The sequence below is a fragment of the Larimichthys crocea genome, chromosome XXIII (genome assembly GCF_000972845.2).
Source record: "Larimichthys crocea isolate SSNF chromosome XXIII, L_crocea_2.0, whole genome shotgun sequence".
NCBI lineage: Eukaryota > Metazoa > Chordata > Actinopteri > Sciaenidae > Larimichthys > Larimichthys crocea.
Window position 1 is genome coordinate 4,598,494 of NC_040033.1, and position 13,152 is coordinate 4,611,645.

At 40.7% G+C, this 13,152-nt stretch overlaps 1 protein-coding gene across 1 annotated transcript; it reads left to right on the plus strand.

Annotated features, from left to right (window-relative positions):
• Positions 1-1,664: 1,664 nt before the first annotated feature.
• On the plus strand, positions 1,665-8,760 carry adgrg2a (adhesion G protein-coupled receptor G2a). The gene is made up of 15 exons (XM_027274482.1): positions 1,665-3,230; positions 3,379-3,497; positions 3,767-3,903; positions 3,995-4,151; positions 4,266-4,403; positions 4,547-4,669; positions 4,802-4,847; positions 4,932-5,035; positions 5,144-5,268; positions 5,352-5,620; positions 5,722-5,821; positions 6,622-6,908; positions 6,984-7,085; positions 7,614-7,733; positions 7,822-8,760. The coding sequence occupies exons 1-15, from the start codon at positions 1,736-1,738 to the stop codon at positions 7,908-7,910; spliced, it is 3,411 nt and encodes a 1,136-aa protein (XP_027130283.1). The 5' UTR covers positions 1,665-1,735; the 3' UTR covers positions 7,911-8,760.
• The last annotated feature ends 4,392 nt before the right edge of the window (positions 8,761-13,152 follow it).

Genomic DNA, 13,152 nt, shown 5'->3' on the forward strand with positions numbered 1-13,152 from the left:
TGGTACAACTACAAGTAACACAACAGTTAGCACATTTACAACTCCCAATCCCACAGTAGTGTATAATGTAACTACATCTGCCAGCAACAACACAAGAGAGTACAATGTAACAACACCCTCCAACAATTACACAACACAGTACAATGTAACAACACCCTCCAACAATTACAGAACACAGTACAATGTAACAACACCCTCCAACAATTACACAAAAGACTACAATGCAATGACAGCAGACAACAACAATCGTACCAATACAACAAGTAATGCAACAATAAAAACATCTACATCTTCCCCAAAATACACAGTGGCGAACAATGTAACTACAACCACAAAGAACGACACCACACACTTTAACAATTACACAACACAGTACAATGTATCTACAACAAACATCAGGAACCTACAAAGTGGTACAACTACAAGTAACACAACAGTTAGCACATTTACAACTCCCAATCCCACAGTAGTGTATAATGTAACTACATCTGCCAGAAACAACACAACAGAGTACAATGTAACAACACCCTCCAACAATTACACAACAGACTACAATGCAATGACATCAGACAACAACAATCGTACCAGTACAACAAGTAATGCAACAATAAGCACATCTACATCTTCCCCAAATTACACAATGGCGAACAATGTAACTACAGCCACAAAGAACTACACCACACACTTTAACAATTACACAACACAGTACAATGTATCTACAGCAAACATCAGGAACATACACAATGGTACAACTACAACAAGTAACACAACAGTTAGCACATTTACAACTCCCAATCCCACGGTAGTGTATAATGTAACTACATCTGCCAGCAACAACACAACAAAGTACAATGTAACAACACCCCCCAACAATTACACAACACAGTACAATGTAACAACACCCCCCAACAATTACACAACACAGTACAATGTAACAACACCCTCCAACAATTACACAACACAGTACAATGTAACAACACCCCCCAACAATTACACAACACAGTACAATGTAACAACACCCTCCAACAATTACACAACACAGTACAATGTAACAACACCCTCCAACAATTACACAACACAGTACAATGTAACAACACCCTCCAACAATTACACAACACAGTACAATGTAACAACACCCTCCAACAATTACACAACACAGTACAATGTAACAACACCCTCCAACAATTACACAACACAGTACAATGTAACAACACCCTCCAACAATTACACAACACAGTACAATGTAACAACACCCTCCAACAATTACACAACACAGTACAATGTAACAACACCCTCCAACAATTACACAACACAGTACAATGTAACAACACCCTCCAACAATTACACAACACAGTACAATGTAACAACACCCCCCAACAATTACACAACACAGTACAATGTAACAACACCCTCCAACAATTACACAACACAGTACAATGTAACAACACCCTCCAACAATTACACAACACAGTACAATGGATCTACAGCAAACATCAGGAACCTACAAAATGGTACAACTACAAGTAACACAACAGTTAGCACATTTACAACTCCCAATCCCACACTAGTGTATAATGTAACTACATCTGCCAGCAACAACACAACACAGTACAATGTAACAACACCCCCCAACAATTACACAACACAGTACAATGTAACAACACCCTCCAACAATTACACAACACAGTACAATGTAACAACACCCTCCAACAATTACACAACAGACTACAATGTAATGACAGCAGACAACAACAATCGTACCAGTACAACAAGTAATGCAACAATAAGCACATCTACATCTTCTCCAAATTACACAATGGCGAACATGGTAACTACAGCCACAAAGAACTACACCACACACTTTAACAATTACACAACACAGTACAACATCAGGAACCTACAAAATGGTACAACTACAACAAGTAACACAACAGTTAGCACATTTAAACCTTCTTCCAATCACACAGAAGTCTACAATAAAACTACAACCAGCATCTATGTAAGACAACACAACAGTACAGCTACAACGACCGATGCTACAATAAGCACATTTACTTCTTCTCCCAATTACACAGTGGTGAACAATGTAACTACAGCCATAAAGAATTACACAACAGCCTTTAACAATTACACAACAGTGGACAACAATGGGAAAGAACAAAACACTACAAATACAAGTAACACAACAATTAGCACATATACAACTTCTGTGTACAATGCAACTACAGCTGCCAGCAACTACACAACACAGTATAATGTAACAGCCTCTAACAGTAACACAACAGAATACAATGTAACAACAGCAGACAACATCAGGAACCTACGAAATGGTACAACTACAACAAGTAACACAACATTCAGCACGTTTACACCTTCATCTAATCACACAGCAGACTACAATCTGACAACAACCAGCAGCCATGTAAAACAACACAACAGTACAGTTACAACAACCAGCACAACAATGAGTTCATTTACTACTTCTCTTAATTACACAATGGCGGGCAAAATAACTACAGCCACCAAGAACTACACAACAGCCCTTAACAATTACACAACAGTGTACAACACGACAGCAGACAACAACAATGGTACCATTACAACAAGTAATACATATACAAGTACATTTACACCGTCTCCGTCTCTCAGCTACACAACAGTGAACAATGTAACAACAGTGTCTCACAAGTACACAACGGCTGAAAATGTAACCACTAAGACTGCATCTCAAAATAAAAGAACCACATACAATGTAACTACAGCTACTCCCCATAGAAACATGACAACGTCTACTGCTGAAACTCTTGCAGCAACATCAAAAAACTCAACTGTGAACAACATGACGGCTGTTGTTGATAACACAACTAAATTCACAGTAGCTCCACTGAACAACCAGACTGCAAATCACACCACAGCGGGAGTGACTTACACTACAACAACCGGCAAAAATGACACCAGCTCCACCACAGCTGCCAATGGCAGCATTGATCACAACGAAACTGCGGGAACGGGCCTAAACCTGAGCACAACTGCAAGCAGTTTAACCACTGACCTCAACCTAACAACCAAACCACCAGTGTTCAGTTTAACCACCATGGTGGCTTCGACCACACGTGGTCCACCTTCGACCACAACCACTACTACTACTGGTACTACTACTACTACTACTGGTACTACTACTACTACTACTACCACCATCGCCTCTACCAGCACAACCATTACAAAACCTGGTATGTATAGTTAAGAAGTCAACTTGCAGCTTGAATGTGATATTTAACAGGACTTCTTGATAAAAGCCTTGACAAGTAGACTTAATCATTTGGTATATTGATTTCTTTACCTGTATAACACCATACATGAATAACTGATTCATACTAGATACTGCAGCGACCTTCACAACCACCGCAAAGACAACTCAAAGCCAAGAGGCACGGGAGGAAGAAGCAAACGAGCTGCTGGTCCAAACACAGAATGTGTCTCAGCTCAGCTCCTCTCAGGTGAAGCTGCCGATCTATTAAAGTATTAGAAAAAAATGTCAGCATAAAACACCTGGACTGACAGGAAAAGCTGCAATCCTATCAATATATATGATCTAAGTTGATCACTGTTGTTTTGCCAAAGAGCAATGTCAGTCAGATACAAGCAGAAAAACAGTAAAGTGGTTTGTTTCCATATAAATGTATGCCAACCACCGTGTCATTGGCGATGTCACTTTGGTAGCTTTGTCACTTTAAAAGCAAACTTTATAATTTGATGGATGTTGCAGGTGGCACAGTTGACGGGGCAGTTAGAGAAGCTTCTGGATGGCCCCACAGTCTCTCAGGCAGTGGGACAAAAGGCCGTCAACATAATCAGCAACCTGATGGAAGGCGACGCACTGGCCCTCGCTGCATCTGCTAACAGGTACAACTCACACAACCCTCACCTACATAGACACACATATTCACATGCATATAATGCTTTTAAAGTGTTTTGTCTTCTTTCCTGTTGACAGGCTGATTCGTGTTGTAGATGATCTGGGTCTTAAGCTGGTCGTCACCGGTGACAAAGAGATCGTCTCTTCTAGTTCGTTGGTTCTGGCAGTGAAAACAGTTGATGGGATCAACTTTCCAACGACATCTGTTGACATTTTAAACACAGATAATGTCCAGGTAGCTTAGATTTTACAATCAGATTTGTTCGTCTCACTCTAAAACAGATAAAGAGACACAACTGCAAACAGGAACTTTCCCTTTTAACCATTTGTTAACCTTTTATGCACCCAGTTCAGTGACATCAGCAGATCCCCTGCTCTGGGGTCTGTATACCTGCCTTCGTCCCTCACCTCGGGCCTCCGTCCTGAGGAGCAGCAGCAGGCCAGCAGGGTCCAGTTCACCTACTTCACCAAATCCACCCTCTTCCAGGTACTTTACAAAGTATTTGCTGGTGTTGATTTAATTTATTCAAACTTCACTTCAAGGCCAGGGTCCAGATAAGATTCCTCATTTAAGTTTAACATTGTTTTTTAGTCATTTAAAGGAAACAGCTGTGATATGTATTTTTACAGGATGCAACATTGGATAACCAAACTTCTGTCAGTCCCATCCTGGGCTCCAGTGTGGCCAATCTGTCAATAAGCAACCTGTCTGAGAACATTAGCTTTACCATTCGAAACATCAACTTTCCGCAGGTAAGTGTGGGCAACACGTGCAGCAACAACTCAGATGCAACCGGCAGACCTTTCAAAATAAAAGCTTACTTGTGACATTTGAATGACCTCAAATGAATAGGTAAAAAGATGTTTTGCTCTGTATGATTGCAGAAAAACTACACAGCCTCCTGCGTATTTTGGAACTTCAGTCTGCATGGTGAGCACCCGCACGCCAAATTGAGTTAGTTAAAAAGTCAAATCGCCACAGGTATTAACAGTCCTGTTTGCTGTGCTCGTTAAGATGGTCTCGGAGGCTGGAGCTCCAACGGCTGCTCTGTTGTCAACACCACATCAGAAGAGACGACCTGCAGCTGCAACCATCTCACGTCATTTGCAATATTACTGGTTTGTGTGCAACAGAAATGACGACTTTCTTCATGGCTGTGAGGAATGAGGAAGCTTACAGAAGCCTTTGCAATGTGTGTTCACTCTATATGTGTGTGTTAAATACAGGACTTGTCCAGAGATGGATTACAAGACCGTCAGCAGGTTCAAATACTGACTTTCATCACCTACATCGGCTGTGGACTCTCTGCTGTTTTTCTCGCAGTGACCTTACTGACATATCTTTCATTTGAGTAAGATGACTTCACAAAGACTACTTAAATCAGAGCTTCATTTAGGAAACCTAACAACATCCTAACAAACTCTTTCTATGTAGAAAACTGCTCCGGGATATTCCTGCCAAGATCTTGGTTCAGCTCTGCATATCCCTCCTTCTCCTCAACCTGCTCTTCTTACTGGATGGCTGGCTGGCGATCTACCCGGCGACTGGTCTGTGTATCAGCACCGCCTTCTTCCTGCACTACTTCCTGCTGACATCATTCACCTGGGCGGGGCTTGAGGCCCTGCACATGTACCTGAGCGTCATCCGGGTGTTCACGCCTTACCTCAGCAGATACATGCTCAAGTTCTCACTGATGGGCTGGGGTGAGTTACAGTCCAACGCCTTCCAAAACATTTGTTTTGTAAAACATTTTTCTTGAATACACTGAGATGGTGGTGCTGATTATACATCCTGGTCTTTGCAGGCATTCCTCTCATTGTGGTGATAGTTGTAATATCAGTGGACAAAGACAACTATGGTCTGGTCACATATGGAAAATATACTGACGGCACCACGGATGACTTGTAAGTTTCTTGTTTTTACAGCCAGTCTACTCACCCTGTAGTCTTATTTTTGAGCTGGTCAAATGGTAGAGGAGTGGTTCGATAGGAGTCAGCCATCTTTCTGAATATATGCATGAACATATTTGCCCACTGGTCATGGCATGCTTTGTCTATGGCGCTGAGCATATGGTGATTGCTTGTTGTTTGGAGGTGATTAAACCTCCAGGGGGAGGAATATATGGTGGATAAATGAAATACAAGGTAGCTGAGCCAAGATGAATTTGGCAAAAGATTGGCTGGGAGCAGTAAAGTCCTTAAATTCCCAGAACTTTAGGTTATGAATAGGTTAAACAGACAGGATTGAAGACTGAAGACTTGATGAGTAAGATCAGTTTCTCTGTAAATCTACAAGTCAGAGATGTTGCCCCATAGCATGGTGAGGAAACGGTATTCCTTTCATTGAATCAGTCCTTTCTCATGACAGACATCTGTACTTTTCAATAGTTCCTTGTTGTAATAAAGGCTACAGTCAATTTAGGTGTCAGGGCCCTTGTAATTATGTGTTATCAGCCCCTTAGCATGGCTTAGTAGCACCACTGAATGGAACACAGTCGTCCTGAATATTGAGTTACGCCACTGCTTTTTGTGAAAAGGCTGCATTCAGCTGAACATGCAAAAACACACATGCAAATTAGATACTGAGAACCTCAATGAACACGCAGACCAAGTGAACATGTAACCCTCATCGACAGCCATCTGGAGTCACGCATGGATTTGTTTTCAACATTTCCGTGTCTCTGTTTTTATCTGTCTCCCTGTAGCTGTTGGCTGCGTAACAACATCGCCTTCTACGTGGCTGTGGTGGGCTACTTCGTACTGATATTTGCTCTGTGCCTGCTCGTCTTCATCATGGTCATGGTCCAGCTGGCCCGGATCAAGAGGCAGAACCCCCAGAACCAGTCTCCTAACAGGGGAGTGATGACGGACATGCGCAGCATCGCTGGCCTCGTCATCCTGCTCGGCCTCACCTGGGGGTTCGCCCTGTTCGCCTGGGGGCCGCTCTACTTACCCTTCGTTTACCTTTTCACTATATTCAACACTCTGCAAGGTGAGACTGATATGAATCTGTACACTATACACATCCCAAACTCTCATTCTTTACTATCTAACGTGTCCTGTTCAGGTTTCCTTGTCTTTGTCTTCCACTGTGCTGTGAAGGAGAATGTCCGCAGGCAGTGGAGAACGTATCTTTGCTGTGGGAGACTACGATTGGCTGAAAACTCAGGTAAGTTGCTGCAAAGCTCATGGAGGCCATTAAGGTGCTTTAAAGCCTTCTGCGCCTCCTTCTCAGAGTCATAACTGAACAAACGGACATGATACACATATTAGAGATTCAGGGTGACTTAGAATTTTCAAGCATATCATTATTTCTGATGTCCATGGTGAATAAACGTCTATAAATAAACTAGAAATGAGAGAAAAGACACTCCTTACAACTCCAGATTTTACCTGAGGATCATCGACCATGTGCACATTGCAACAGGAACTGTTAAGAGCTACTTCAGCATCACTTTTAATGGTCCCAATGTGCAAGAATGTAAACAAATATAGGCTATAAAGAAATGGCGTAACTCCCTGATTCAATGGCAACATCCCCATGATGAGAAATGTAGGTCCAGAAGTTGGAGCATGATTATCAACTAAATAGAAATAAGACAAATAAAAAAAAATCATAGAAAAAGTTGCCATCAATCGATAGTGAATTACGAAAACATATTTTAAATGAGTTCATAAGTTATTCACTTTCCTGCAGAATGGAGTCGGACAGCCACCCAGAACACTAAGAATATCTCCGGTGCCACGGCAACCGCATCAGCACCCCGCCTCCCCTCGCGAACCTCCTCCGTCATCAGCGATGGCACCAACAGTAACAGTATGTTCACAGGCCGCAGTTTTCATTCGCATTTCCACACAATCGTACGTACAATCGCATTATCGCTGTGTTGTTCCCGCTCCCACAGGCTCCTTGTATCTGGACAGTGGAATATCTGACTGCACCGGCAGCGACGTGGTCCTCAACGAGATCCACAGACAGAATATGTCACCGTAAGAGAGGGGTGGTTAGAAATTAGTGATGTCCTAATCACAGGAGTAGACGCACACAGGAAGTCCTCGGCGTTACATAAGATGAAGGTATTAAAGGTGTAATGAAGGACGGACGATGGCCGAGGAGGTGCAAGACTGAAGTAACTTTAGCAACCATGAGAATGTCTTGAACTGAACTGGAAGTGTGACTTGATGCCTTTTTCACATTTACAGTCGAATATGAGTATAGAAATCACGTAGGAGACTTGTCAGCAGTGTGAAGTGTACAGGAGGTGACTGAAGAAATGAATAATTTCACTGTTATAGCTGTGACTCAGCTTGTTTAAGAGCTCTTAGAATTATTACTGTAACCATGACACATGACGAGAAAAGTTAAGACACGTTAAAGATGCACAACTGCTTTTAATTAGTCGCCAAGTAAAGACACTGTCGACATCGTATAGATTGTGAACCGATGCTGTGCTGTCCTATATTTGCTTTCTTTTTGTACGTTTCTTTTGTTCACAAACGCAAATGAAAATGAAGATGAAGATATTTCCAGTGTGTTTACAAAACTCCACTGATCATTTCCTCTATATTTTTTAGTAAAGAGTTGGAAAAGATTCTCTACCTTTTTATTTAGAGACAAAGTGGACTGAAGGAAGGTCGATCTTAGTGCAAATTAATTTATTACAAATTGATCATATCTGTCTCTGTAAGAGACAAATTCCTCCTTTAATGTGAGATATTGCTTTATTTTGCTACAGCACAGTGTTGATGTCAGACTCAGAGTTGTTAGATTATTCGTGTACCGTGCGTTAGATCTTTTTTTTTTTAAAGTATAAAATATGTGAAGTGTGGTCATGCAGCGTACTGCTACGAACGCCCTTGTGCATGAAAGAGATGATGATAAAACTTCAATTCATTACCTGTCCAGTTTGTCTTTTTTGAGTCAGAGAGTTTAATCAAACCTGTTCAGGAAAAAAAATCCCTCCAGTTATGATCACAGTCGACTCCGCGCTCATCAAAGTGTTGTGTAACCTTCAGCGGAGCGCCTCGCGCCCACTCGACGCCGGTCCAATCACAGCCTGTTGAAGGTCGGCCCGTAGAGATCGGCAGCAGTTTGCCATTAAAAGTTTTACATGACTTAAAATCTGGGAACTGTGTGACCTCTGGCATGAACCAAATGAGAGTGCACGCTGCTCAAATTATGTTAGAGACGCAGATGTTACGGTGATTTGAATTAATTAATTTTAATCCTGATTCCAATGCAGTTGAGAAAAATCTGTTTGAACTAAAAAATCAGACCCTGGTCTGTCTTTAACGGCGTTTTTTTAGCTTGGTATGTCCAACTTTTATGAGAATTATTAATGAATATGATTTTGAACTGATGACATCTTTGAAAAGACACATTAATTCTATTTGGTGTCTCAGTGCGGCACATTTTGTATTGCCCTGCCACTCCATAATCCATAATGTGGTCTAACTCACTAATTTACCTGAAACGGAAGTACCAGTTACATAACTGTGCAGGAACTACTAATTATTTGTCATATTCATTCTTGCTCAACCAATATAGGATAATAACTTTAACATTTCCACGTCTGGCATAATAATAACAATGATTTATGCAAGTTAGGCTGTGGCAAATAAAAGAGTCACCACTTTAATTCTTAAAACTGATGCTACATGTTGGTTTTAATGAAGTCAGAAGAAAAGAAAACATATTTTATTACTTAGTTTGGCTACGTTGTGCTCCACTGTGGCCCTCACTGTGTCGCATTGGTCGATGTCGGAGCTGATTACTGGAGATTCAAGATGTGGAAACTGTTCTTCTGGACACCGTACTTGCTTCAAGATGTTTTTACTCATGTTAGTTTTAGAAAATCAGAACTATTTACTCGACAACATATTTTATACATTACTTTATTGCCTCCATACTGTTTCATTTGTCTCAGTCTAATTATGTTGTTTGTATTAGTTGTTGTCTGGGCTGACTACAAGATATTTTGATCTCAACACGACTTGTAACTTAAAAGCATTTAATGTGTCAGCATTACAGCCATCTAACACAACTTCTTTTGGATAAATAATAACATTATTGACAGATGGATCATTTGGCTCAAAGGAGCAGTGTGCAGGATTTAGTGGCACCTAGTGGCATGGTAGAGGAACTGCAGCATATGCAGATAATAAAATTGATTGATTTTAAGGTAACAAAGACACAATGATCCTAATTTTCAGGTGATTACACTACACATGAAAATATAATTAAGCATATTTTATTACATTTCTGTCATATTCTGTAAATAAACAAACTGGACCTTTAAATACTTTACTGCAAGCTCAAACATCTTCCACTAGATGTCAGCGTAAGGCTACACCTTTTTAAATCCCACAACAACAACTCTCATTCACACAGAGGAAGACGACTAACCAGCGTCACTGCAGCAATTTCACGTTATGTCGTTGGCAAGAGAAGAGTCGGACTTTTGTAACAAGAACATCCCACTTACAATTCTGTCTCTAAATTCACAGACAAACCCAGAAACTACCCAAAACAACTGATTTACATAATCCTTGAATCCTAATTTCCCTGTAGATTATTCATATATGCACATGAATCATGTTTGACTGGCTGTTGTGATCCATTCAGATTCAGCTATCACATTTTAGTTTCTTTAACAAGCGGCATGGATGCAGCCGTCTGGCTCTCTAATCACACATCAGTCATGGGGGAGGCTTCTTTTTTTTTACTCTCTCTCTCCTTGTCTGGAGTTTTAATTAATTTTGAAGGTTAACTTTTAGTGCAGCTGTGCAAGTGTGGCCTACATGCTTTTACAACCTCACTAATGATAGCAGTGTACGGAGGGTGAAAGAGTGAAGGAATGCACGGATGCATCAAAATCAATTAACATTTCATTTTTTAAATGGACGTTTTACGACTCATCTCAGGGCCTGGAACAACACACATAAATAAATCGCCTTCCCTAATGTTCATTAACAAAAGGACTGAGCCCTCCCCCTTCCCTCTTCACTGTGCTGTGACACAGACATTTGTGCCCTATCCTCTATTATCGCAGGCCATTAATATTTAATCCAGGTCAAATGAAAGGTCTGCCTCTCCCCGGGGGTTCTGCAGCTAAACACCTGACCAGCATTTTCATGCAAGTCACACCGGCAGTCTTTCATTTTGTTTGAAGAAAAGTCTATAAAAGCCCACCAGAGTTCACAGATTTAAGGGATCCGATGTGTTTTTCCCCTTGTGCACGATGTAGTTTTAAAGTATAAGACACCTGCCTGTAGTTATAGTTTTTGAGTGTATTGATCATTGGCACATCAGCAGCTGTTTGTTGTTGTTGACCTCTGGCTTCTTCAATCACTACCCCCACTCTTGATTTCCCAGCTGGATTCACTCACATTCACATTGTCTACCGCAGCTCGTGTGCTTTTAAGGTAAATATCCCAAAAAGAGTGCAAGCCGAGCCCCGGTGAAGTGATACAGCTGGAAATAAAGATTAGACTTGCACGTCGTTTATCTAAAATATGCACTTAAAGAAGCGCACTGTCGATAAGTGCTCTGTCAGTTCTGTTTTCGCTACTTAACCTATAATAGTTTGGGCTTTTTAAGCTGAGATCCACATTACTAATTCTGAGATATCGCAGCCCGGAGCCCTCAGATTGCAAAATATCTCGGTTTACATCACACGGCTCGATTGGCACGTTGAGATATGGAGATATTACATCTGCTCATTTCCAAATGAGATGAAACATCACTGCTGCTCTGCCCTCATAAGAGGAACAACGTGTGATTTTAGAAAATATCTACTGTTATCTAAAGTCTGAACATCCATCATATCGTGTGTAATTATTATTTAAGACTATCAAAAACATAACGGAAAGGGATGTGATGTTCTTATTAGGCAGCAAGCAATGAGAAATGGGCTGCAGAGGTCTAGTAAACTGGATTTACACAGCTGTAAGAGGCCAGTGTGTAGGATTTAATGCCATCTAGCTTGAAGTTGCTGATTGCAACCCCTTCATTTCCTCCCCATCTTTGAAATGCGTGAAGAACACTGAAAGCTCTATCTGGAGTCAGTGTTTAGTTGATCTGTTCTGGGCAGTTCAACACATGAAGTGTCTCTGGAAGGACATCCGTGCAGATCATCCAGTGTTAGATAGATGATCTGTGCGAGGAGCAGCCAAAAGTAGAAATGAATGTACTTTCATTAGATTAAATAGATTCAGCTTAAACAAAACTACATATATGATGAGAAATATAAAGAAAAACGTACAAAACATACTTAATATGATATATGAATACACTTCTTTGTTATTGTCACAAGTTGTTTTTATGTGTATCTCCCGAGCACGGCTTATTATCATAGATATACAGGCAGGAATTGTGTCTGAATTACTATCTGTATGAATCTGTGCAGCGATGGAGGGCAGTAAAACACAAGTAATCTTTCATTTCTGTGCGTCTGCTTTGTGTGGGGGTTTGTTTGTCCATAACTTTCTTTTTATTTTATTTGATACCAATTTTTTTGAAACATGTCAGAGAAATTCTGAACTTTCTGTTCCTTCTCTGCCTTGTTAAAGTCTGAAGTACATATAATCAGTGCTGTTCCATATCTGCCAGTTGTTTTTTTTTTATATATAGAAAAATGTTACCTAGTAGTCTAGCTTGCATGAATACTGCCGTTTTATTTCAAACCAAACAGAATGGCTAATCACATGCGGACACCTCTGCATCGGCACAAATCAAAGTATCTTCTGGGAACCATCAGATCAATGAGGCAAACCTTTCAATCAAATGTTGACCGAAGGGACTCACCCGGATCAGCAGGATCTTCATTGATTGGCAAAACAGGAATTTAAAGTCGTGGTTATGAGCTTATTGTCCTCCAGCTGTCACGGAGACAGAGACGTAAAAGCTGTGTTTCATTTAAGGACGTTTAGTTCAATGGCAAGAAAATTAAAGGAAATGTAACGGTGGCAAAGTGCAGTATAAACTCTTGCAAACATGATAAACATTGGGATGCAAATAATTAGTTTTAATTTGAGTTAAGACATGCACGTTTGTGATATGTACGCCTTTGCAATTAGTGTTAACAGCTGTGGACTAATAGGTGATTGTAATTTACCTAAGCACCAGAGATTAACATCAAGTAATGGTGGTGGGAAGGTAACTGGACGACCAGCTCTACTTCTGCTTCTTCTGTTATTGTCATTTATAAGTTTTCGCATAAGTAACCAGTGTAATT

Coding starts and splice junctions, on each gene's coding strand:
- adgrg2a (XM_027274482.1), top strand. CDS start 1,736: ATGACAGCAGACAACAACAATCGTACCAGTACAACAAGTAATGCAACA. Junction 4,404..4,546: donor CCAAATCCACCCTCTTCCAG/GTACTTTACAAA, acceptor GTATTTTTACAG/GATGCAACATTGGATAACCA. Junction 4,670..4,801: donor GAAACATCAACTTTCCGCAG/GTAAGTGTGGGC, acceptor GTATGATTGCAG/AAAAACTACACAGCCTCCTG.